This window comes from Indicator indicator, chromosome 13 (assembly GCF_027791375.1).
Source record: "Indicator indicator isolate 239-I01 chromosome 13, UM_Iind_1.1, whole genome shotgun sequence".
Classification (NCBI taxonomy): Eukaryota; Metazoa; Chordata; class Aves; order Piciformes; family Indicatoridae; genus Indicator; species Indicator indicator.
In genome coordinates this window covers 19,853,661-19,874,955 of record NC_072022.1, presented here as the reverse complement: position 1 = coordinate 19,874,955, position 21,295 = coordinate 19,853,661, and the positions used below count along the sequence as shown (strand labels likewise).

Genomic DNA, 21,295 nt, shown 5'->3' with positions numbered 1-21,295 from the left:
TGTTTGTTTTCCTGGCTGCAATCAGGTACTATTACGGCTGCTGCTTAAAATTCTTTTTAAATACAACTCTCCCCTGCTGCTCTCCAGTGTTTGTTAGGGGGGATTTAGTTGTAATTACATTTTGGCAATCTAAGCAAAAATAGCCTTGCAAGGCAAGGCTGAAATACTAGCTGCAGGCTCCTTTTATTCACAGTGCACTTAGCTTCTTGCAGATGACATCAGTTAAGGCTGTAGTCCTGTTGTTGTACCCAGCTGCGTGTCACGTCCACCTCTGCCATTTCATGTGCTCGCCCACTTCTTGCCTCTGATGCCCCATGTCTGAGCTGGTGCTGATGAGTGCAGGCTTGCTATTAGATCTGAAAATGCTTCAGTCCTGCTGTGTTCTCCCTTGAATATGCTTTGCAAGTGAGCTGTGGAAGAGCCCTTCCCTGGGAGGCTGTTCTCCTCCCACTGCCATTGTGGTTGTGAGATATGGAAGAACTCGATGCTGGTTCCTCCTTGTCAGCCTTCAAGGAAACAAGCTGGCTAAGGCATGGTTTGTCCTCTAAGGTTACAACTCTTCCTGAGGTCAGAAGAACAGCATTTGATCAGTGAAAATGCAAGGTTTGGTGCTTCCTATGGCTTGGGGAGGGATGGAGCCAGACTATGGAGGAGGGCTTTTGCGTTGTGCTCTACTACATCCAGCTAGTGAAAGTGGCAAAAAACCAGCCATGGGCTTGTTTTGGGAGGGGAAGGAGCCTAAAAACGTGCTCTAAAAAAAAAAACCAAACCAACCAGTTTCAGATCCTCTTCATTCAGGAAGCAAACCTGAAGCCATGGGAACCCCACATCTGTGGTGAGTCATGATTTTCTCCGCCTCTCCTCTTCCTGAGGGTTCTGTCCACCCTTAAGCTTTCTCAGATCCATGCACAGTGGCCTTTGGGGAAACCAGCAAGGCTTTGAGCCCTGGGGCTCTTTCCTAAGGGAATGCTGGGCTGTGGTGGCCTTGAGGGCCCTCAGTGTCCCTGGTCAAGTGGGAGCTAATGGCTGTACTGGGCTTGGCCAGCGAGCTCAGGGAGTAGTAGGGATAGAATGTGTTGAGGGTCTCTAAGCTGGAGCTAAGAGAGAGATCTGCTTCCCAGCCCACAGAGAGAAGGGAGTGCCTAGTTTTGGAGGGGAACAGTTGGGGGATGCTTGGAGAATGGCATTGCCCCATCTTAGTGCTTCTTGATGGGTCTTGGTCACGTGGAGTGTGGCTGGGCTGGGAGTGCATTTTGTCTCTCACTGTTCTCTTAGCACCCTGATAGCTCTGGATAGGGTGAGCTGCAAGACCCTTCTCAGAGCCCCCCTGCCCTGATGGCATCTCCATGGGGTGGCTGTGGGGGGACAGGAGTGCCATACAGTGCTGTCACTCATTGTTGAGAGGGATGTGGCTGGGAGGAGTAGGGTGCCCCAGGTCACCTCGCATGGGTTGTGGCTACAGAGCTGCCCCTTAGGAGGCAAACCAGACAGGGTGACAGGAGGCAGGGCTCAGCCAGGGCACTGGGTGCTTGGTGAGCTCATCTGGACACCCCTGCCTGCTTCGAGGTGCCAGCTGGTAGTGCAGGATCCACCTGGTCTTGGTGTTGTGGGCATCACGCAGCACCCAGAGATGGGGCAGGAAAAGCCACCTTGCAGAGAGCATTGCTAGGCTGGCACAGCCAGAAGGTGGCTCTAGGCCATGATCAGGCTGCAGGCATCCAAGAGGTGTAGTCTCAGCTGCTGGATGTTTGCCTCCATCCATTCCTACACTGCCCTCACCTCTGGCTGGCAGTGCCAGGGAGCCTCTTGTGGGCACTAACCTGTTTTTCTCCCAGCAGCAGTAGAGGCATCTGGTGCTGGGGCAGTGAGGTTGATGGAGAGCACAGGACATCCTGAAGCCAGGCGCAGGTGGTGTGAGCTAGACCATAGAGGAGCGGATGCTGCCCACTCCCATTCCCAGGCTGACCTCCCACATCTTCCCCACCAGCAGGGACAAAGCCATGGGGGCCCCAGAGGTCAGTGAGGGGCACAGGGGGAATGCAGCATCGCTGGAATGGGGGAAGGGACCGTGCTTGACAGACATGATTCTATGGAGCAAGGAGGGCTGGCAAGGGAGGGAGTCATGTAGTAGTGCTGGGGACATCCATGCCTGAGGGTGTTTGGGTGCCTGGTGGCCCACAGGCTTCCCACCCCAAGCTGCTTGCTAGAGAGCAGGGACAGCCATTCCACTGCCCCTAAGAGCCATGGATGGAGCACAAATGGAGAGAAGGATTAGATGGAGATGAGGCATCCTACCCCTACCTCTGCTGCTGCCCAGGATGGGGGGGAGCTGTATCCATGATTCCTGCTGTGTTGCCAGCATTGCCATGGCAAAGGATGCCAGGGGTCCCACTTGCCCTGGGCTTGAAGCTGGGAATTTGCAGAATGTGGCTCTTGCTGCCATCATGGTTCACAGCACATCAGATGCCTGATTCTGCTCTGGTTCCCACTTGTCTCTCAGCACCTTTGAGGGCTCCTGGGACAGGACTGTGTGGCTTAGAGGGCTGAGCCAGCCTGCATGGGTGGCACATCCAGCCTACCCTAGAGAAGTGACCCCATGACTAGGCATGCGGCAATGATGCCACAGAGGCTTGCAAGACTGTCACAGGATTTACTTTTGTGTTCAGGTCAGCATGGCCACCACGTTACCACTTCTCCATCGCTACCACTGCTGGGGAGTGGCAGAGCCACACTACCTCTAGTCCTCCTCCAGAGCTGTGCTTGACAGCAGGAGCTGCTGTACCCACAGGGATCTCAGCCAGGCAGGTGGGTTTGGGAGGTGTGCAGCCCCTGATTCCAGCAGCAAGAGGGCTGGTGGGCATCACTGTGGTAGGTACTGCTTGGGGTCCCCAGGGAAAGGCAGAGCAGGTGCCTGGTTGAAGTGAGCCATGAGGAAGATGCCGATGGTGCCACACACGAAAAGGGGAGCCATGATGAAGAAGCAGACGCGGTCAATCACCTGTCCCACCATCATCCACTCTTCACTCTCCTGCCAGTGACATGAGGAGAAGGGTGAGGGCTGCCCCTACTCCCCCCATGTGTGTCCCTCCCACTTCAGCCCTGACTCACGCTGCTGAAATCGTTCTGCTCCCGCGTGGCATTGGCAATGTAGTTGCAGGCGTCCACGCAGGCACGGATCTCGGGGCCTGCCTCCTCCAGGCTCTGGCAGAAGTCCTGGGCACTGCCACTCTCCAGGCCATGTCCTAGGGGGAGCCAAGCAGGCAGAGGAGATGCTAGTGAACACCTGACCACCTGGCACATCACCCAGCCTCACAGGGAGGTGCCAGCCCCCCAGAAGCACGCACCGATCTTCTCCAGCACAGTTTTCATTAGCCCATCCCTCTCCTTCTGCTTCTCGAAGAGCAGCTCGGTCCGGGCTTTCCACAGCATGTACTCATCAGCCTTCACCATGAGCCCCAGGGAGCTGCGTCTCCGGGCAGCTTGCGGGGGCCCTGCTGTCTCCTCAGGCACATTCATGCCCAGGTAGCGGGGCAGGAGGTGCAGGCACACCTGGGCACAGCATCACCTGTAGGGACCTGTGCCCCCCCTACACTGCCCAAGGCACCCAACAGGTGCTACCAGGTTCCCTTGTATCACCTGAAGCATCTCTGTGGGGTACTCTTGTGCCTTTGGGATGCTGGGTATGTTGGCACCTGCTGCTCCCCAGGGTTTGGAGTAGCTGGGAGGGGTTTGGTGGCACAGCGTGGTCCCTTGGGGGTATCTGAAGGGTCTTTCTTTGTGCCAGAACTTGCACTCAGATGAAGACATGCCCACCACCTCACTCTGCTAGGGAGACTGCCTCGTTCCACGAATACCCACCCCATTCCCCATATATGAAAGGGTAGGAGGACAGTGGCAGCTTACCTGACGCACTCTTGGGGGCATGGAGTGTGTGTTGGGCGTTCTCAGGGAGATGTTGAGGACGATGACAGCATTCACCACGATCACCACTGTCACAACCATGAGGAAGGTCAGGTACCTGGGGAAGGGGCATGGGGCCTCATGTGAAGCTGCTGGGTCACAAGCTCTGGGCATGCAAGGTCTTTCTCTGTGTCTTCCTGGCATGGAAACTGGGGACTGTCAGTGGGACACAGACACATGGTAGCCTTGTGCCAGCTCTGCCTGGACTGGGGGTTATTTCTGTGCCAGTGTGGTGTCCCTCTGAGACAGCATCCAGAGACCCCACTGGCACCCCTGTCCCCATGTATCACTTACTTCCCAATGAGAGGCACAGCCTGGGAGGTCTCAGGCACCTTCTGGGCAATGAGGAAGAGGAAGACAGTCTGGGCCAGGAGGACGTTGATGGAGACGGTGCATTTCTGCCCTCCCGCTGCCAAGGAGAGGGAAGGCATGGGTTGGCATAGGACAGTGGTGTGGGCATTGCCTTCCTTTGGCAAAAAGCCCCCACTCCTCACCAGAATTGACCAAGTCCTGCCATGAAGCTTTAACCATGGAGTACCTGGAAGCTCACCCCCACGAAATACCACAGGAGTGGCTGAAAAGTAGCACTGATGCTTCCCAAGCACAGAGGGATCAATGAGCCCTTCCTCACCTTTCAATGCCCCCTTTGCACATCCCCGTGCTCCGCTGTGGGCACGGCACCAATGCATACCTTTGGCAGGCAGAAAGTAGACCAGCACAGCCATGGCAGAGATGAGGACACAGGGCACGATGATGTTGATGATGTAGAAGAGCGGCTTGCGCTGGATGATGAGGTAGAAGATGACCTGCTGGTACTGGATGTCATCTGGGGTGAACTGCTGTGAATTGATGATCTTCCGAGCAGGGCGGTGTTTGATGGCCCATTCACCGTTCTCTGTTGCACAGCAGTGCCACATGAGTCCCAGCATCCTGCCAGGGGCACCAGGGCTACCAACACCCCAGCCCAGTGGGGGGGAAGAGGAGTGCTGGTGATTGGTGTGGGCTGCATGGGGCACCCTGTCTGGACAGTGTGGGAAAGGGTGCTGGAGCTTCAGGAGAGGGAGGTGGGCACCACAGAGCATGCCAGAATGCCTGGGCAAAATACCACAAAAAGCTATTGGAGGGGTCAACCGGGCACACATGGCACACTTTAAGCCCATTGGGGGCTTCCACAACATTACATATGTGGCTGGGGTCCCCTGTCTGCTCCAGCAAGGGCCACAGGGGTAAAGCAGAGTGCGAGGCCGGGTGGCAGCCTGCTGCTTTCCCTGCTGTCTGCCCGTGCGATGGATGTTTTTTTTTCCCCCAGTTAAGATCGCAGCAGCTCAGGCCCGTAATGAAAAAATAAATCTCACTGCCTGAAAAGCATTTTGTTCCTTCAATATGCAATTAAAATGTGATGGAAAACGTCATCGTTTGGCCATGACAGCTACGTTCCCAGCATCAATCAAGCTCCCAGGAGCGATGCTCTGTGAGAGCGGCTGCCAGGCACTGAAAGCCCTGAGCTGGGGGGGGGTTAGGAAAACAAATCTCTCCCACACTCCTGTTTCCAATAACTTAAGTGCCCATGTAATGGCAGGAGCTGCTAACAGCCCCCACAGTCGCGCTTTTGGCAGCCACCAGCACAGCACCAGCCCTGTTGGGTGGCCCCCATGATGGGATGTTCTTGTGCCATGGACACAGATGTGGCATTACCTGTGAAAGCCTCGGGGTCGATGGAGATCCACTCAATGGTCTGGCCCTCCTCCACTGTCAGGAGCAGGTTGATTTCGTTGGCGCTGTAAGTCTGGGACCTGAAGATGGACAAGGTAGTGGCACAGACTGTCATGGAGCAGATTGGATGGGCAAAGGGTGCCAGTGTGGCACCACGTCATGCCATCCAGCTCTGCTTTGGGGTGCTTGTGGTGGCCAAGATGCCTCCCACTGCCAGTGGGATGTCAGGGGGCAGGTAGGTGGCACTTCTCTGCCTAGGGGCTCATTGCTCCAGGGCAAAGGTGAGCATGCCATGCCAATCCCTTGTGTCCCAGGAGGACCCGCCACAGTGCCCACGTGTGCCCAGCCAGTGCTCACTGGAAGACCATGGTGCAGTTTTGCCAGTCAAAGGGGAAATAGGTGACATGGATGACGCAGACACTGCGGTAGATGGCAGGGGGCAGCCAGTAGATGCTGCCATCAGGGGACACCAGCACGTTGGCATAGAGGGTGATTTCGAATGTCCCATCGATGCTGGAGGAGGGAAAGGGAGAGCTTAGCTCCAAACCGTGCCTGGGGAACAGCTGCCACCCCCTCTGTGGGGACATGTTCTCATGGTCTCATCACCTACTTGTTCTCCAAGACTATATCAGGCAGCCAGACCATGGTGGAGGGCACCCGCAGCGTCTGGATGTTGTCGTATTTCTCAGGGTCCCACCGCAGGCGGTAATCAGACCATTGCTGGGGGAAGGGGAGCAAAAGAGGAGGGTCACGGTGCTCCCTGAGGCAGGAGATCTTGTGACCTGCCTGTCCCATGCTGGGGGCACCCAGAAAAGGGATTCTGGTTACAGTGCCAGTCCTTCACAGGGTGCCACTCTGAGAAGTAAACGTGGCCCAAGAGAGGGTCCTGCCTGACGGTATCTCACCATCTCAATCCAGACATTGGTGGTGAGGGTCTCCTCCCGCTCGTTCTGTCAAGGAAAGAAGAGGGAGACAGCTTTAGCTCACTGTGTGGCACTGCCTACTGCCTCACGTGAGGGGGCAAATACCATCTTGCTATGGGGACCAAAGGAGAAGAGTCTCTCACCAGGGAGATGAGATTGGTGAGGGTGAGCTTCAGGGAGACATCGATGATCTGGTCCCCATCTGGGGCCGGGCGCAGGTTCCGGTTGTAATTGGTCATGAGGTCCTGAAGCAGCTTCTCCTCTTGGTTCCTGCAGCCCACACCTGTGGAGGGCACATGCCATGAGGACCCCCTGGGTGGGGACAGTGGGGCCACCAATGCCCCTGGAACCTGCTGGCTGAGACCCCTGGAGCGAGGGGCACAGGGTGTGCATGGTGAGGGGGTACCCATGAGTGTGGTACTGGGGGTGTGCACATGGCTGTGTGTGCCAGTGCCCCAGTGTGTGAGTGGGAGGGGCTGTGTACCCCCCACATCCCCCACCCTGCTCACCCCAGGGACCTGTCCAGGGCAGGACACAGGGATAGCAGGCTGCCAGCATGGGGACACCCCGGTGGGACAGAGCACAGCACTGGACATCCACGGGTGACAATTCCCCAAGGATAAAGGCAGGGGAGGATGAGGTGCCCTCCCAGACATTCCCCTGGGGTGGGGACCCCTTACCTGCCAGGGTGCAGAGGGCAAGGAGGAGGCTGATGCAGTGCATGGCAGTGCTGTGGGGCACAGTGGCTGGGACTCCTCTCAGCCGCCTGCACGACGATCTTCTGGGCCTGGCGCCTGGTGGGACAGGACAGCTGTCCCCTGCCACTGTCAGCTGTTCCCAACAGCTGTGGGGGCTGGGAAGGGATAGGTGATCACCCCCGCCCCCTCCCCCAGCGGGGTGATGCCTGTTTGCTGGGAAGGTCCTCTGATGTTTTGTGCCAGAGGGGGTTGGAGTTGAGTCTAGGGGCAAAATGAGCTCTGTGCCTCAGTTTCCCCATGTCCCCCATAGAAGGATGCCTCCCACTGTAGCAGAAACTCAGGCAGCCATGGCTTATGGAAAAGTGGGGTGCCCCCTGCAAGCACCCCTAACAGTGCTCTGTCCCATACCATGGTAGTCCCTGCCCCTAGGGTGTAGGTGGGGAAGAGCTAGGAAAGTGCCACTGCATTAGTCTGGTAAGTAATGCCTGCCTCGGGTGTCCAAATCCTGCCAGACCCTGCGCTGGGGGAGTGGGGGTTGGGTATGAGATTCCTGTCTCAGCAGAGAGAATGTGACAGCTGTCCTGAGCCACTACCGGTGAAGGGATGTCAGCTGTGCTCCCTGAAACTGGAGCCCTGGCATCCCACTGGTGAGGCAGGAAGGAGACACCACTGTCGGCCCCCAGGCGCTGTGGGATGGAGCGTGCTGGGGAGGAGCACTCGTGGGTCTGGCTGGGGAGTTAGGGAGATGAGGGATGATGTGGGCACTGACGGTGTCTCCTCCCACTGCAGTGGGTCAGCAAGGGATGGTGCCCTGCTGGAGGAGTTCCATCCCTTTCCCCAGTTCACCCTGTCCCACGTAGCCAGCCCAACAGAGGTAGCAGAGCTGTTACCACCACACCCCCTCTGGGAAACACTGCTTCCAACCACAGCTGAGGCCCACTGTACTCAGGACACCCAACAGCACTCATTCCCTGGAAGGTCACCATCCTCCCAGCACACACCCAGCACTCAGCCTGGGCACAGTACCCAGGAGGGACAGCAAGAACAGCCACCAGCTCAGCACCCCCAGCAAGAAACACCCAGCTTTATTGTCCAGAGTCAAGGCAGGTGAGCAGGGGTTGGCACACGGCCCCCTCCTCCCCCCCCCCCCGCCTAAACAAAGCGTTTGTTCTCCTCCTGGTAGTCATAGGGGTCTCCTGCAAAGGGCAGTGGTGGCGGGTGGTTATAGATGCCCATCAGGAAGATCCAGAGGGTTGCCACCACCAGCGTGGGGGTAACGAAGAAGAAGCAGAAGCGGTCCAGGGTCCGGGCTACACGGTTCCAGTTGTCCTTCTCCTGGAAAGGGAGCCGGAAGCCGTACAGTGGGCAAGGCAGTGGGCGCAGGGAGGTCCCTGTGCCTCCTCCTTGCCTGTGACCCCCACCTCGTTGTAGCTGTTTTCCTCCCGCATGTGCTTGATGATGAAATTGGCACCGTCAACGACCGGCTTTATGTGCTCGTAGAGCTGCTCCTCACCCACATCCGGTGGTGTCAAACCTGGGGGCAAGGGGGGTGGGTGAGACAGGCTCCAAAGGGCTGCCGTCCCCAGACCCCCTTTGCTGTGTGTCTGCAGAGGGGCTGCGGCTCACGGGCAGGGGTGACTCGACTGGCCAGCCCGTGCCGCTCCGACTGCTTCTCGAACATCAGCTCGCTGCGGGACTTGACGCTGAAGTACTCCTCCGCCTTGGCGATGTAGCCAGCCGAGCTGCAGCGACGGATGCCTGGGACACCCGGTGGGCTCTCAGCAGGCTGTGACATGCCCAGCAGCCGAGGTAGACTCTCCAGGAAGACCTGGGGCACGGGAGAAGGTGTAAGGTCCTTCGGCTGCCTCCCTGGTACGCCACCACCTTGTCCCCACCTTCTGCCCTCAACTTAGGTGTGGCAACCCCTTGGAGCAGCACAGATGGAATACCCAAACATGATGCCAGGCCTATGCTGTCCTGCTGTGTGGTGCTGTCCATGTACCCACCAGCTCACCCACCCCAGCACAGCACCTGGCTCACCTCTTTGACCCAGTCAGACATTATATGAGTGCTGGGGGTGCGGAAATGGAAGTTGAGGACCACGACACAGATTATCACCACAGCTGTCACCAGCACCATGATGAAAAGCAGGTACCTGTGGAGGGCATGGACCTGCGACTGACATTGCCACAGGGGCTGGACACAGGCAGAGCTGCCCTCTGGCATTGTGGGGATCTCTCAATGTCCCTGCTGCACACCGTGGTGCCCAGGACTCACTTTCCAATGAGGGGGACAGCGAAAGAGGTGGCAGGCAGGCGCTGGGAGATGAGCAGGAGGAAGACGGACTGGGCCAGGAGCACTGAGATCACCAGGGTCATCTTCTCACCACCTGGAGAGCAGGTGAGTTCAGGAAAAACTCTGCTCCAGGTGCTCTTCCCAATGCTCACAGTGCTGGGGTTGTCCTTCTAGTGCCTCACCAGACACTGTCCCAGGTAGAGTTTGCTATTATAAGCATACCCCAGGGTCCCACACAGATTATCCTGCACCCAAGTATGCCTGTGCCCAGGATGCCTGGCTAGGACAATGGTGTCCTACATGGGGATGCCCCAGTAGCAGCATGTCCCTGTGCTGGGCATTGGGCTGTCCCAGGACCTGGTGCAGGTGTGGGACACAGAAGTGCCCCATGGTGTGAAGCTCATGCCAGATGCAGGTGCTGCAGGGCTCACTCACTGTCAGCAGGTAGGTAGAAGACGAGGATGACCATGAAGGCGATGAGGATGCAGGGTGTGACAATGTTGATGACATAGAAGAGTGGCTTGCGCTTGATGATGAGGTAAAAGGTGATGTCCTGGTGCTCGCTGCCCTCAGGGGGCTGGTCAGGGTGGATGTTCTTGCGGGCTGGGCGGTGAATGATTTCCCATTCTCCATTCTCTGTCAGGGCACATAGAACAAAGCATAGCATGAAGGACCCCTGCCATGCCCATCCTTACCAGCCCCCACCAGCACCAGTCTCATCATCTTGGGTGTGGGAAGCTCCAAGCCTGATGGGATGGGTGTCAGAGTGCCAAAGCCCCAGGTACTTGTGTCCATGGCAGGATGCCTCAATGCCAGGCTGCTTCCAAGCCCCACGCAGGGTGTCCTGCTGCCACAGGACATGGCAGAGAGCACAAGCATTACCTGTGAAGCCTTCAGGGTCGATGATGATCCACTCTACTGGGTAATTCCTGCCTGTATCTGGGTCACTGTCCTCCTTTAAGTGCATGTTGATTTCTAGAGCATTGTAAGCCAGCGAGCTGACCCATGGCAGGAGGGAAGAGGTGGTGAGAAGCTGCACCTTCTTCTTGGTGCCCACCATCCACCCACCCCAACCTCCAGCATGATGGATTTGGGCCACCAAGTCCCCTGCAAAACTCCCACCTTGTTGTACCCCAACAGGAAGGAAGGTGCTGGCAGCTGCAGGCACTATAGGGGGCCAAGTCACCCACCCTGCTGCCCACCCTTGCCCCTTGCCCTATTCCAGCCTGCCCCCCGGCACCTGAATTTGAGGGTGCAGTTTTGCCAGTCGAAGGGGAAGAATTCGACGTTGATGGGACAGGTGCTGCGGAAGATGGCAGGGGGCAGCCAGTAGACAGAGCCTGTGTCATAGATGAGGACGTTGCAGTAGTAGGCAATCTCAAAAAGTCCATCGTTGCTGCACCAGGAGAGAGATGAGGCAGTGGTGTGTCTGGGGCAGGGCAAACCCTGCATGCACACCGGGCACAGCTCAGGGGGGCTGGGAGAGGAAACTGAGGCACAGCTCACTTGTTCTCTAGGACTATCTCAGGCAGCCATATCATGTCTGGGGGCAGGCGGAGCACCTCGATGTCCCCAAACTCAGACTTGTTCCACTGCAGGCGGTAATCGGTCCAGCCCTGGAGGTGAGGACCCCTAGGTCACCCTCTCACCATGCTGGGCCACACTGTTGCCCTTGCCTCAGGCACACGGGCATGCTGTCCTTACTCACGTGCTCAAGCCATACATTGGTTGTGAGTGTCTCATCCACCTCTTTCTGCAACGAGTGTGGAACAGTGAGATGCTTGGACCATGCTCAGCAGCTGCCCTTCCAGCCCAGGAACCCCAACCCTCACCAGCCAGGGTTTGGGACAGTGGCCTCAGGGTTCCCCCCACCCACATTGGGCACTGTCCACTGGGGCTCACCAGCGAGATGAGGTTGGAGAGAGTGAGTGCCAAGTAGACATCCACGACCTGGTCAGTGGAGAGGACGGGGCGCATCTCCTTGTCATAGCCTCTCTCCTCAAAGAGGTAGTGGATGAGCCGCTCCTCCTGGTTCACACAGAGCCCGCCTGGGAGTGTGGGGTCAGGCAAACTGGAGGGGGCTTGGGGTTTACTGGGCCCAGTGCCACCCCTCAGGGATGCTTGGTAGGGGCAGGGTAATGTAAAGATCGAGGGGACAGGAGAAGACCAGGACATTGCAGATTTGTGCTGTACAAGGGAATGGGCATGCAACACGTGGGTATGATGGACATGCAGGGGCATGTGTGGGACAAGGATATGGGCACAAGCACAAAGGTACACACATGTACAGAACCAGAACACACAGGAACATGGGACACTTGGGTACAGAGAGTGGTACTGGGCACACAGGAGGACAGAGGTACAGATGGATGTGGACTCAGTACATACAGGTACACACCATCATAGACACAGTGTCACTGTGCACACAGGAACACACAGACACAGGGATGCTGTGCACCGACAGACAGACAAACACAGGACCCCCACAGGGACACAGCTGCAGATAGCACAGCCGGGACAGATGTGTAAAATGCCCAATGATGGGTCTTTGGTGGTCTGGGGACACTTGTGTCCGGCTTGAACCCTGCCACCATCACCCTCCCCAACCTCATCAAGGGGGCCCAGAACCCCCCATCAACAGGGCAAGGCCCTGCCCAAGACCCCAGGGACCCCGCTCACCCGACAGCACCAGTGCCCCGAGCAGGGCCAGCCGCCCCAGCAGATCCCCCATGAGGTGCCCTCTCACTTTGCCAGGCCCTGGCCGCCTCCCCGCCTGGCCTGGCTGAGCGGATGTCCGGCTGCCGGCTGGAGCAGAAGATGGATGGTGCCAGGTGCTGGGGGGAAGGGTGCCGGCAACAAATAGTTGTCACCACCCCTCCCTTCCAGCACCTCCGTGCCCAGGGAGGAGGAGATGGGCAGGCACAGATGGCCTTGCCAGCCCCACGGGTGTCAGCCCACAACCCTGTGTCTGGGCACCCCAGCACAGCACAGGCATTGCTGGGCACTGGGAGGAAGGGTCCCTTCCCCACTGCTCAGCAGCCCCATTGATGCTACTCCTCCTGAGCAGGATGGGTTGATACCCACCAATGTCCGACAGAGGTGGCACCAGCCCAGTGCTCCCCTCCAGCCCAGGGAACATTCAGCCCCTTCACCAGCAGGTGGTTTCATGTGGGTCCTTGATGGAATGGCACCCGAGGTGGGCAGTGGTGCTGTTCTATGGGTGCTGCAGAAGGTAGAAGGGGTGTCTGACCCTCATAGAGGAGAGTGGGGAGTATGTAAAGGCTGAGCACAGCACCAATGCCAGTGACAAGAATCAAGGCTGGGGGCATCAATTTGGGGTACAGGGAGGTCAAGAAGGGGGATGCAGTGGGATGTTACATCCTCCATGGAAAGTCCTCCCACTGGCACCCATCTCACCATCACTGTGTGGCACAACACTCACGTCACACTCACTGGCTACTGGAAAATAGAGCCCTTCTTTATTGAAAAATAAACCTTTCTCTGTACAAATAAATAACAGCCCATGTTGTCAAGGTGGGGGGCCCAGGGGAGAGGAGGGCCATGATCCCCAGCTGAGATGGTCCAGGTGCCTGCCATCAATCAATTGCCCCAGGGACAGTGGGCAGTGCTGGTGGGAAGAAAGAAACTGTGGCATGATGAGGAACAAAAGGGTGGAAGATCTCAAGATAGGGAGGAAACTGTTTGAAGGACAGGAGAGAGCCCTGCCCTATCACCCCATTGCCGTGCTGGCATGGTGCCTCAGGAGCACCATTAGGTTTTGAGTGCCTCGAGTGCCAGAGCGACGAGGCCGGGCATGCTGCGGGCCAGGGAGTCGCTCTCCAGCCCCACGAGGCCGGTGAAGGCTGTGGGGCGGCCGCCCACCGTGGCGCGCACCTGTGCCCGGTACAGCCCCTTGGCATTTTTGGAGCCCAAGTCCACCAGGATCTGCAGGGAGATGACAACACCGTGAGTCTCACAGGAGCCAGGAGCATGGCGGGACAGTGACTATGGGCTATGGGGTGGCACCACCTGGCTGCCAGGGTAGGGGGCTCAGGGCAACCGGCTGGAGCACTCACCTCCTGGAAGGTCATGGCCAGCTCTGTCTCGGGCACTCGCAGCACCCAGGCGTACAGCTCCCTCACTGCTCCCACCCGCACCGCTGACTCCTTGAGGCCAGGGCAGGCTGCAACCCGGGGACAGGCAGGAGAGAAATGGAGGCGAACGTCAGGAACGAGTCATGGGGGCATCATGCTGCCGCCCACCCCAGGGAGGAGCACCCGTGTTCAGGGGACGCTGGGGGAACAGACGCAGAGGGGTCCTGAGGAGAGGGATATGGCCAAGGGCTGTCCCACTGACATGGGACAAGGAGGCCTGGGACTGGGGTCAAGCTTGCCCATGGTGGCACATGGCATTCTGCAAAGGCTGGGAACGGCGAGGCACTTACCTCTGCCTGTGTCTGCCTCCTTCTCCTCTGCTCCTGGCAGCTCTGTGGGCACCAGCTCACGTTTCTCCCTCAGTGCAGACCCTGCCACTGAGAGAAGTGTGAAAACCACAGTGGAGATGAGGCCAGTGGGCACTGCCCAGGCTCAGAGTTGGCTAGCAAATGGACATCCTGCTGTCCCATCTGCCACAGCCCCCTGGACTCACGGCTCTGCCTGAGGGGCTCTGCCAGCTCTCCAGGTGCCTGATGTGACTCTGTGGCTTCAAGTGGGGTGCCAAGGTCCAGCTCTAACTGCAGCTGGGTGAGGAAGGCTCGTCCCTGCCCCACCAGTTCCTCCACCACCTCCTCTCCCTGCTCAAGGGAAGAGGGGAGAGAGAGGGCAGTGGGACACCCACGAGACACTTGTGGGCATGACCAGGTAGACAGTGGCAGAGCTCAGGGCACAGCTGGGCTGGTGCTGGGTGAGTCAGTGGAGACATACAACATCTTTATGACTGTATTGGGTCAGATCCTAAGCTGCGGGATCAGATCCATAGCTGGCACAGCCCTATTCAGACTGGGTTTCAGCAGGGGTGGGTGAGATGCCACCTCCAACAGAGTGGGAGATGCTATCTCCACAGCTACACAGGCGTCAATGGACCCAAAAGATGTCAGGAGGGGACAGTGCCTCTCTAGTGGCACTGTCACCAGAGGGACAGGGGCTCCCTCTAGCCCTTCCATGCCCACATACCTGCAGGAAGAGACACATCTCCCCAGAGAGCTGCCTGTTGTCCAGAGTGGGTGCTGAGGTGCTGCCCACCACCATGGTCCTCAGTGCCTCTACCCAGTCCTGCAGTCGGGGCCCCACATCCTTGAAGAGCACTGCGAAAGGGGGTGGCTGTCCAGCCCCCCACCTGCAAGCACAGCAAAGTGAGCTCAGGCAGGCACCTGGTGGCACCCATGCTCTGGGCAATGCCACCTCATGCACCACCACAGGGGACGTGCTCACCAGGACCTGGGTGCTCTGGACACCCTGGGGGGCCATGTCCACCTCCCTCTGACTGTGTCCTAGTTGTAGGAAGATCAGGACCCCAATATTTTAGACTGTCCCCAAAAACCCAGGTCAGTGTCCACTGACATTTCCAAACTCTTAGCCCCACCATGGCCCTCCAGGCCTTACTTGGTAGGGAGTCTCCAGGGTGCCTCTGCTGTAGGGCTGGGCTGGCTCCCTGCCACAGCTGTGCCTGTGGGCACAAGAAGGGGACAGGATGGACATAGGATAGGGGAGCCCCATGGGAGTGCCAGGTCAAGCTGCTGGTATCCCAGACACTGGCACTGATGGGAGCCCAAGCAGGCAGAGGGTGGCCCAGCCCAGGAGGGTACCTGGGACATCCCTGCGAACACGCCTGGGGAAGAGATGCCCATAGATCTTGCCCAGGAGCTGGGGCAGGGTGCGGGTGAGGAAGGAGAAGTCAAACTGGTTTCGGATGAAGTCCCCAGCCCGGTGCAGGAGATCCACCAAGGTCTGGGCGTAGGAGTGCAGCTCTGTGAGTGCAACAGGAGGGTCACGGTCCTGGCACTGCACTTGGACCCATGCCACCATAAATGAGGTGCCTACCCCTGCCTTTGCCCCATAACGACACCATGGCTCACCACATCGTCTAGTCCTGGCGTGGCAGGTCTCCTCAGCTAGGCGAGCACAAGCAGCCCGACCTGGGGGAGTTCGGCAGGACCCAGCGTAGAAGGAGCAGAGACGGGCACGCTCCAGTGGCTGCTGTTCAGCAGGCAGCTGGGCCAGAGCCAGCAGGTCGAAGCAGCTCGGTTCCCGGCTGCCGGGAGCAGCTGCGAGGACACCAGGGCTGCCATGAGGTGCTGAACCATCTGCCGGGGCAATGCATCCCCACAACACCTTGAGCATCTCCATCCCCACTGGCATGGGTGGTGGCACTCACGGTCCATCTGGAGGCTGAGCCAGTCCACGAAGGCAGCGACGCGGGTGTAGACGCCGGGTTTGCCCCGCTCACCACAGCCGTCGCCCCACGAGGTGATGCCATAGAGGACGAAGCGGTGTGAGGAAGGGTCCTGGCATGCCAGTGGGCCGCCTGAGTCACCCTGAGAGGGAAATGCCAACACACTGGTCGGAGGTGGGACCCTGACCATGCTGCCAGGCTGTGGTGTATGCCCGGCACTGCGTGCCATGAGAGATTTTCATGTTTTGTCCATGCAAGCCTCCCAGCCCCAAGCATTACCTGGCAGGAGTCGATGCCTCCTGACAAGTACCCAGCACAAAACATGGTACTGGTGAGCAGGTCTCTGCCCAGGGCACCTCGGCATGTCTCCTGGCTGAGCAGTGGCACCTGTGCTTCCATCACCACGTTGGCTGCTGGCCCCTCTGCTGAGCAAGGCACCCATTAAGGGGTCCTCCATACCTCCTTCTTTTTTACATCCCCCTGCCCTAGCTTGGTGCATTGGCACTGCGCACTGAAGGGAATGCTTAATGGACCTCGTAGGTGTTGGGAGGGCACCTACCTTCATAGAGGGACCCCCAACCAGCAATGTAGCAGGTGGTGCCAGGGCTAGGCTCCGTAGGGCCACTGGGCAGGCACACAGGGCTGATGGTGGGTGACAAGGCCAGTGGCACAGCCAACTCCAGTAGTGCCAGGTCCCCGTGAAACGTCTTGGGGTTAAACTGAAGGAGACAGAAGAATGTCAAAGAGATGTTGCACAAGGAGGTCAGGTGGGTGCCCACCTCCACTGACCTTAGGGTGAGGCAGGATGCGTCGGACAGGCACTGTCCTCTTGCCCACGCCTGGCTTGTCCAGCTCGTGGTCTCCAACCACCACTGTCCATGACAGCTCATTCCGGTTCCTGGTGGGGTGGAAGGCAGCAGGTTAAGAGGGAACAAGGGTGTCACCCCTTGCCCCATTCCTGCAGGGACAGCATCCCTACTTTGCAGTACCCACCACCGTACCCAGCAAAGCAGTGGGCTGCAGTGAGGACCCAGGAGTGCCCCACCAGCACCCCTCCGCACATCAGCTCCCCATGGAGCCGTACTGACACCAGCCAGGGCCATGCTCCCTGAGGGGCCACGCTGCCGCCCATGATCCGTCCTTGAGGGGCTGTGGCGTTGGCTTGGGGGCCCCCGCGGTGCCCACAGCTCCCTGGGGAACAAAGCTGGGATGAGAGGGGAGTCCTGCATCCTCACTGCTGAGACACCCCCTCTCCCAGGTGGGCACAGAGGTGCTGGGATGGCCATGGCGGGTGGGGAGGGGGTGGAGGGGTGGCAGGTGACCCCGGGGGGTCAGGCTGTGCCGGGTGCGCTGTCAAGCCTCATTGTGCTCACGGAGGCGAGCGGGCGGCGGCTCGGGGGCACCCTGCGGCCCGACAGCTGCCGACGCTAACCTCTGCCCCCCAGCCCAGCAGGCAGCCAGGGGGCCAGGGTCGCCCGCCAGAGTGGTGGAGGGGTGACGCTGCTGCTCCAGCTCACCTGGCATCACCACCTCTGCTGGCACATCAGGGTCCAGGGTCGAAGCTGCCATCCCTGCGGGGACAGGCTGTCACGGTATGTGAAGACATCCTCCCCTCCCCATAGTCATCACAATGTCCCTGCTGCCCCTAATTCTCCCAGGCTCCACTCAGTGCCCCCCAGAATTCTGAACTAGCAACCGTCTCCCACCCCTTGCCTCATTTCCCCACTGCCTCCTTTCCACCCCAAATTCTCCATCATCCCTCAAAGCTCTGTCCCTCTCAATCTGTTCCATCAGTCCCAATGCTGCCATCCTCCAAATCTCCACATCTCACCCCAGATTCTTCCATCCTTTTCCATCTCCCTATCCCATCAGAGATTTCCCATCACCCTACCATACCTCCCACAGCTCCTTGGTCTCCTCACCCCAACCCAGCACCTCCTGGTCACCCCCAATGTCCCAACTGCCCTCCAGGCAATCTCAGGCATCTCTTGGGGATGCCTCATTTGTTGCTGCAGGATCTCCCCTCTCTGGAAGGAGCCAGAGGTGATGTGGATGCCCACTCACGGCACTCCTGGAGGCGGTGGTGGCAGAGCTGAGCACTGAGTGGGACGCAGTTGTGCTGGGCCCCGTCAGGTGGGCACAGTTGCTGGTAGGGGGCACAGGCTTGGCTCAGCGCCCAGTTGCGGTGGAGCAGCTCAGGCAGTGCCTGGGCTTCCAGCAGATCCTGGCAGCTTGGGGGCACAGTGAGTGGCACAGCTGGTGCTGCAAGGACAGCAAGACTATGGGCATCTTTTTGTCCTCCCTGCCCACCCCAACTCAGGTGATCCTGGGGATCCACTTTGGAACATATGGGAAAGGGGCATGATGAGGCTGTGGTGTTGGCATGTCTCCTGGTTTTTGGGATATGTTTTGGGGGAGATCTCTGGGAAGGAGACAAGGGATTGGACAATGTTTTGGGTTGGGCTCCAGGTGATGTTTGGGCAGGTTCTAGGAAGGATGGGAACTGCTTGGGTAAGATCTCTGGGTAGAGTTTTGGTAGGGACTTTAGCAGTTAGGATATGTTTGAAGAGTCTGGGCATTGTTTTGTGCCCAGGCTATGGCCTATAGGGTAAAGCTGGGGATACTGTTTGGGTTGGGTCTTGGGGTGTCATTTCGGTAGGGTTTCTTAGAGGTGGGGTGGTTCTGTGATAGAGACCCAAAGCAATATTTGGGTAGAGTCTCCGGACATGGGTTCATGTTTGCGCATGGTCTCCTGGCAGGAGGTGGTATTTAAATAGGGACCATGGGCTCTGTTTGAGTAGAGTCTTAAGGGGATGGGGCAGTGGAGGCTGAGAGGCCACGACTTACGTGGGCAGTAGCGGGTGATGTTGGCGCATGGGGGGAAGAGGCAGGGGGCGCAGAGCCCGCAGGCCCCTCGCTGCTGCTGCTGCTCTGCCAGTGCCCGCTCCAGAGCCAGCAGTGCACTCCTCAGTGCTGCCTCCAGCACCAATGTTCCCCGGCTCGACAGTGCTGCCAGGCAAACACAGGACACTCAGACCCCCCTTGTCCCCACCATTGCCCCCCACTTTGGACCTCAGCCCACTCAGTACCCCAACATTGCCATGGTGGGTGCCAGGCTGCGTACTACTTGTCACATGTTGGTATTACCTAGGGTGACAGGTGTAACTGTCACTCCCTGGTGGGGTTGTCACATGGTATGGGGTGGGTGTTTGCCTGGTCCTGTGTGTGCCTACTGCACAGGAGACCGTATGAACACACGTGCAAACATGAGGTGTGCCCATGGGCGTGCGCCTCTGTGCACATCTGTGCCCATGGCCTGGGTGCTTACTTGTGCATGTCAGGATCTGTGTGCAGGAGGCTGCATGTCCATGTGTCCATGTCTGCGTGTCCGTGTCCCTTCAGTACTGGGTGTGCCCTGTATGTGCATGTCCATGTGTGCCTGTACCTGTGCTCATCTGTAGCCACACACGGTAGACCTCCTGCTGGCCATGCCCTGGCAGAGGGTCCCCCAGGACTGATACAGGTACCATGGGCAGAAGGGAGAGCTGGTGGCTGTGGGACATGAACCACACTATTCCCTGCAACCCTAATGTCCTGAGTGCTACACACACCATTTGCAACCCAGTCCAGGCAGCAGGGGCATGGGGTCTTTGTCAGGGACCTGGGCATCCTGCTTGCACTTCCCTCTCTTCCTGAGCCTAAACCCAGGAGTCCTGGCTCCTACAGCCACCCTGTTTGCAGCCAAGCCCTCCCACAAAGACGGCCCCGTCCCCGTGCTCCACTGACCTTGCAGGACGCTGGCCGGCATGGGATACAGCCCCTGGCCCAGAGGGGCCCCCCCCACCAGATGCAGCAAAGGCAGCAGCGGCAGCAGCACAGGGGGGACCAGGCAGACGCCAAGGAGAGACACCCACGTCCTCTTCTCTCCTCGCTCCATCACCGGGCGGGCAAAGGGGGGCAAGAGGGGGGAACCCCCGAAATGCCCGAGGCGGGCAAAGAGGGATGGATATATAAGCTGCCCCCCCAGAGGTGGGAGGAGAGAAGGGGCCGGTGGGGGGGGGAGCACAAACAGGCGAGTTCATTAATGTCGCGCCAAGATGCCAGCTCGGGGCGGGGGGCGCGGGGGGGGCGCAGCCGGGGCCTCAATGCCGCCTTTGTTCGACGGGGCCTCCGGGCGGGCAGCATCAGACGGGCGCTGCGCTCCGGCGCTGCCCGTGGCCCTTGATCATTTTCACGCCAAGCCCCGGCCTCGCCACCCTCCCTCCCACGGGCCCCGGGCGGGGGTGACAGCGGGCGGGTGGGAACGCACTGGAGGCTGCGGGACGCGGGGGGCCCGGGCCGGGCGTGGGAGACCCGCCGGGGGCTTCAAAGGCAGGGGTCCGAGAGCGGCTGAGGCGGGGGAAGCGGGGGGGTTATTGGTCGGGGGGGAGCATGGGGTGCATGGTCTCTCTTCTCCGTGTCAGCACAACCCTGGCTGAACGGGTCACCTCGGGCAGCTCTCCCGGGGGACCCCGTGTCCGTGGACCCTCCCAGCACCCCGTGTTCACATTGAGAACTGGGTTGCAGAAGAGGATACCCGGGGCGGGGGGAGCAGGTGGGGCCACTTGACAGGCAGCAAGTTTGGCCGCAGGTGCAAAGGGGAACTACCTTCACCTGCCCAGCTGGAGAGGGTCCTCCCCATGCCTGCAGCTCAGATTGTCGTTGGTCTTACACTTTTAGGGTGCCCGTGACACCCTCCTGCCCCCACTGCCATCCTCCTGTGCTCATGGGCGCAGCCTTCCCTCCTTCAGCAGCGCAGGGTGCGGCTATATTTCCATCACCTCCTTGGAGAACGGGGAGTTCCGCTGCCCCATCTCTGTCCCTGTTAGGGCCAGCGGTGCCTGCGTCCCCATGTTCGTTCAGGAATTGTCTCTGTTAGAGGACAGGGGTGTCCATATCCCCATCTCTGTCCCTGTTAGGAGACAGGGGTGCCAGTCTCCATGTCCGTTCGAGGGGTGCTCTGTCCCTGTTAGAGGGTGGAGGGGTTCTCAGGTCCTTATGTCCATTCGAGGGGTGCTCCTGTTAAGGAGCAGAGGTGGGTGCCTGTGTCCCCATATTCCTTGGGAGACAGAGGTTACCCGTGCCCCCATCTTTTTTCCTCCTTAGGGGGTATCCACAACACGGTCTCTGTCCCCATTAAAGTGTCCGTCTCCCTATCCCCACATAGGGGCCGAAGGGTGCCTGCGCCACCATCCTTGTCGCCATCAGGGGCAGGGACGGCCCCGTGCCCGCAGCCCCGGCCCTGTCGGTCTCCCCCCCCACCCTGGCCCCGATGGT

At 59.1% G+C, this 21,295-nt stretch overlaps 3 protein-coding genes across 3 annotated transcripts; all 3 read right to left on the bottom strand.

Moving 5' to 3' along the window:
* Positions 1-2,860: 2,860 nt before the first annotated feature.
* CHRNG (cholinergic receptor nicotinic gamma subunit) lies at positions 2,861-7,319 on the bottom strand. The gene is made up of 12 exons (XM_054385745.1): positions 7,277-7,319; positions 6,740-6,879; positions 6,579-6,623; positions 6,284-6,393; positions 6,031-6,186; positions 5,656-5,753; positions 4,652-4,855; positions 4,255-4,369; positions 3,904-4,018; positions 3,345-3,549; positions 3,109-3,242; positions 2,861-3,028 (listed from the first exon to the last, which is right to left on the bottom strand). The coding sequence occupies exons 1-12, from the start codon at positions 7,317-7,319 to the stop codon at positions 2,861-2,863; spliced, it is 1,533 nt and encodes a 510-aa protein (XP_054241720.1).
* A 1,127-nt stretch (positions 7,320-8,446) lies between these two features.
* CHRND (cholinergic receptor nicotinic delta subunit) lies at positions 8,447-12,320 on the bottom strand. Its single transcript, XM_054385983.1, has 12 exons — positions 12,269-12,320; positions 11,492-11,637; positions 11,298-11,342; positions 11,096-11,205; positions 10,830-10,985; positions 10,472-10,587; positions 10,025-10,225; positions 9,572-9,683; positions 9,335-9,449; positions 8,921-9,122; positions 8,716-8,828; positions 8,447-8,629 (listed from the first exon to the last, which is right to left on the bottom strand). Exons 1-12 carry the CDS (start codon positions 12,318-12,320, stop codon positions 8,447-8,449), a joined length of 1,551 nt encoding a protein of 516 aa, XP_054241958.1.
* A 1,040-nt stretch (positions 12,321-13,360) lies between these two features.
* PRSS56 (serine protease 56) lies at positions 13,361-19,916 on the bottom strand. The gene is made up of 16 exons (XM_054386165.1): positions 19,766-19,916; positions 18,044-18,241; positions 17,497-17,550; positions 16,981-17,170; positions 16,769-16,877; positions 16,539-16,698; positions 16,259-16,401; positions 15,962-16,121; positions 15,663-15,851; positions 15,393-15,554; positions 15,190-15,253; positions 14,761-14,923; positions 14,237-14,384; positions 14,034-14,114; positions 13,666-13,772; positions 13,361-13,534 (listed from the first exon to the last, which is right to left on the bottom strand). The coding sequence occupies exons 1-16, from the start codon at positions 19,914-19,916 to the stop codon at positions 13,361-13,363; spliced, it is 2,253 nt and encodes a 750-aa protein (XP_054242140.1).
* Positions 19,917-21,295: the final 1,379 nt, after the last annotated feature.

Bases quoted from the DNA above. Each gene is read 5' to 3' on its own strand.
- CHRNG (XM_054385745.1), bottom strand. From the start codon at position 7,319: ATGCACTGCATCAGCCTCCTCCTTGCCCTCTGCACCCTGGCAG. The intron at 6,187-6,283 runs GTAGGTGATGAG...TCCCTCCTCCAG, and splicing joins GATATAGTCTTGGAGAACAA to CATCGATGGGACATTCGAAA. The intron at 3,243-3,344 runs GTGCGTGCTTCT...GGCTCCCCCTAG, and splicing joins AACTGTGCTGGAGAAGATCG to GACATGGCCTGGAGAGTGGC.
- CHRND (XM_054385983.1), bottom strand. From the start codon at position 12,320: ATGGGGGATCTGCTGGGGCGGCTGGCCCTGCTCGGGGCACTGGTGCTG. The intron at 11,638-12,268 runs GTGAGCGGGGTC...CCACACTCCCAG, and splicing joins CGGGGCACTGGTGCTGTCGG to GCGGGCTCTGTGTGAACCAG. The intron at 11,206-11,297 runs GTGAGTAAGGAC...CCTCACCTCCAG, and splicing joins CCAATGTATGGCTTGAGCAC to GGCTGGACCGATTACCGCCT.
- PRSS56 (XM_054386165.1), bottom strand. From the start codon at position 19,916: ATGGAGCGAGGAGAGAAGAGGACGTGGGTGTCTCTCCTTGGCGTCTGC. The intron at 17,551-18,043 runs GTGAGTGGGCAT...CTGTCCCCGCAG, and splicing joins CCACCGCCTCCAGGAGTGCC to GGATGGCAGCTTCGACCCTG. The intron at 17,171-17,496 runs GTGAGCTGGAGC...TTTGTTCCCCAG, and splicing joins AGCAGAGGTGGTGATGCCAG to GGAGCTGTGGGCACCGCGGG.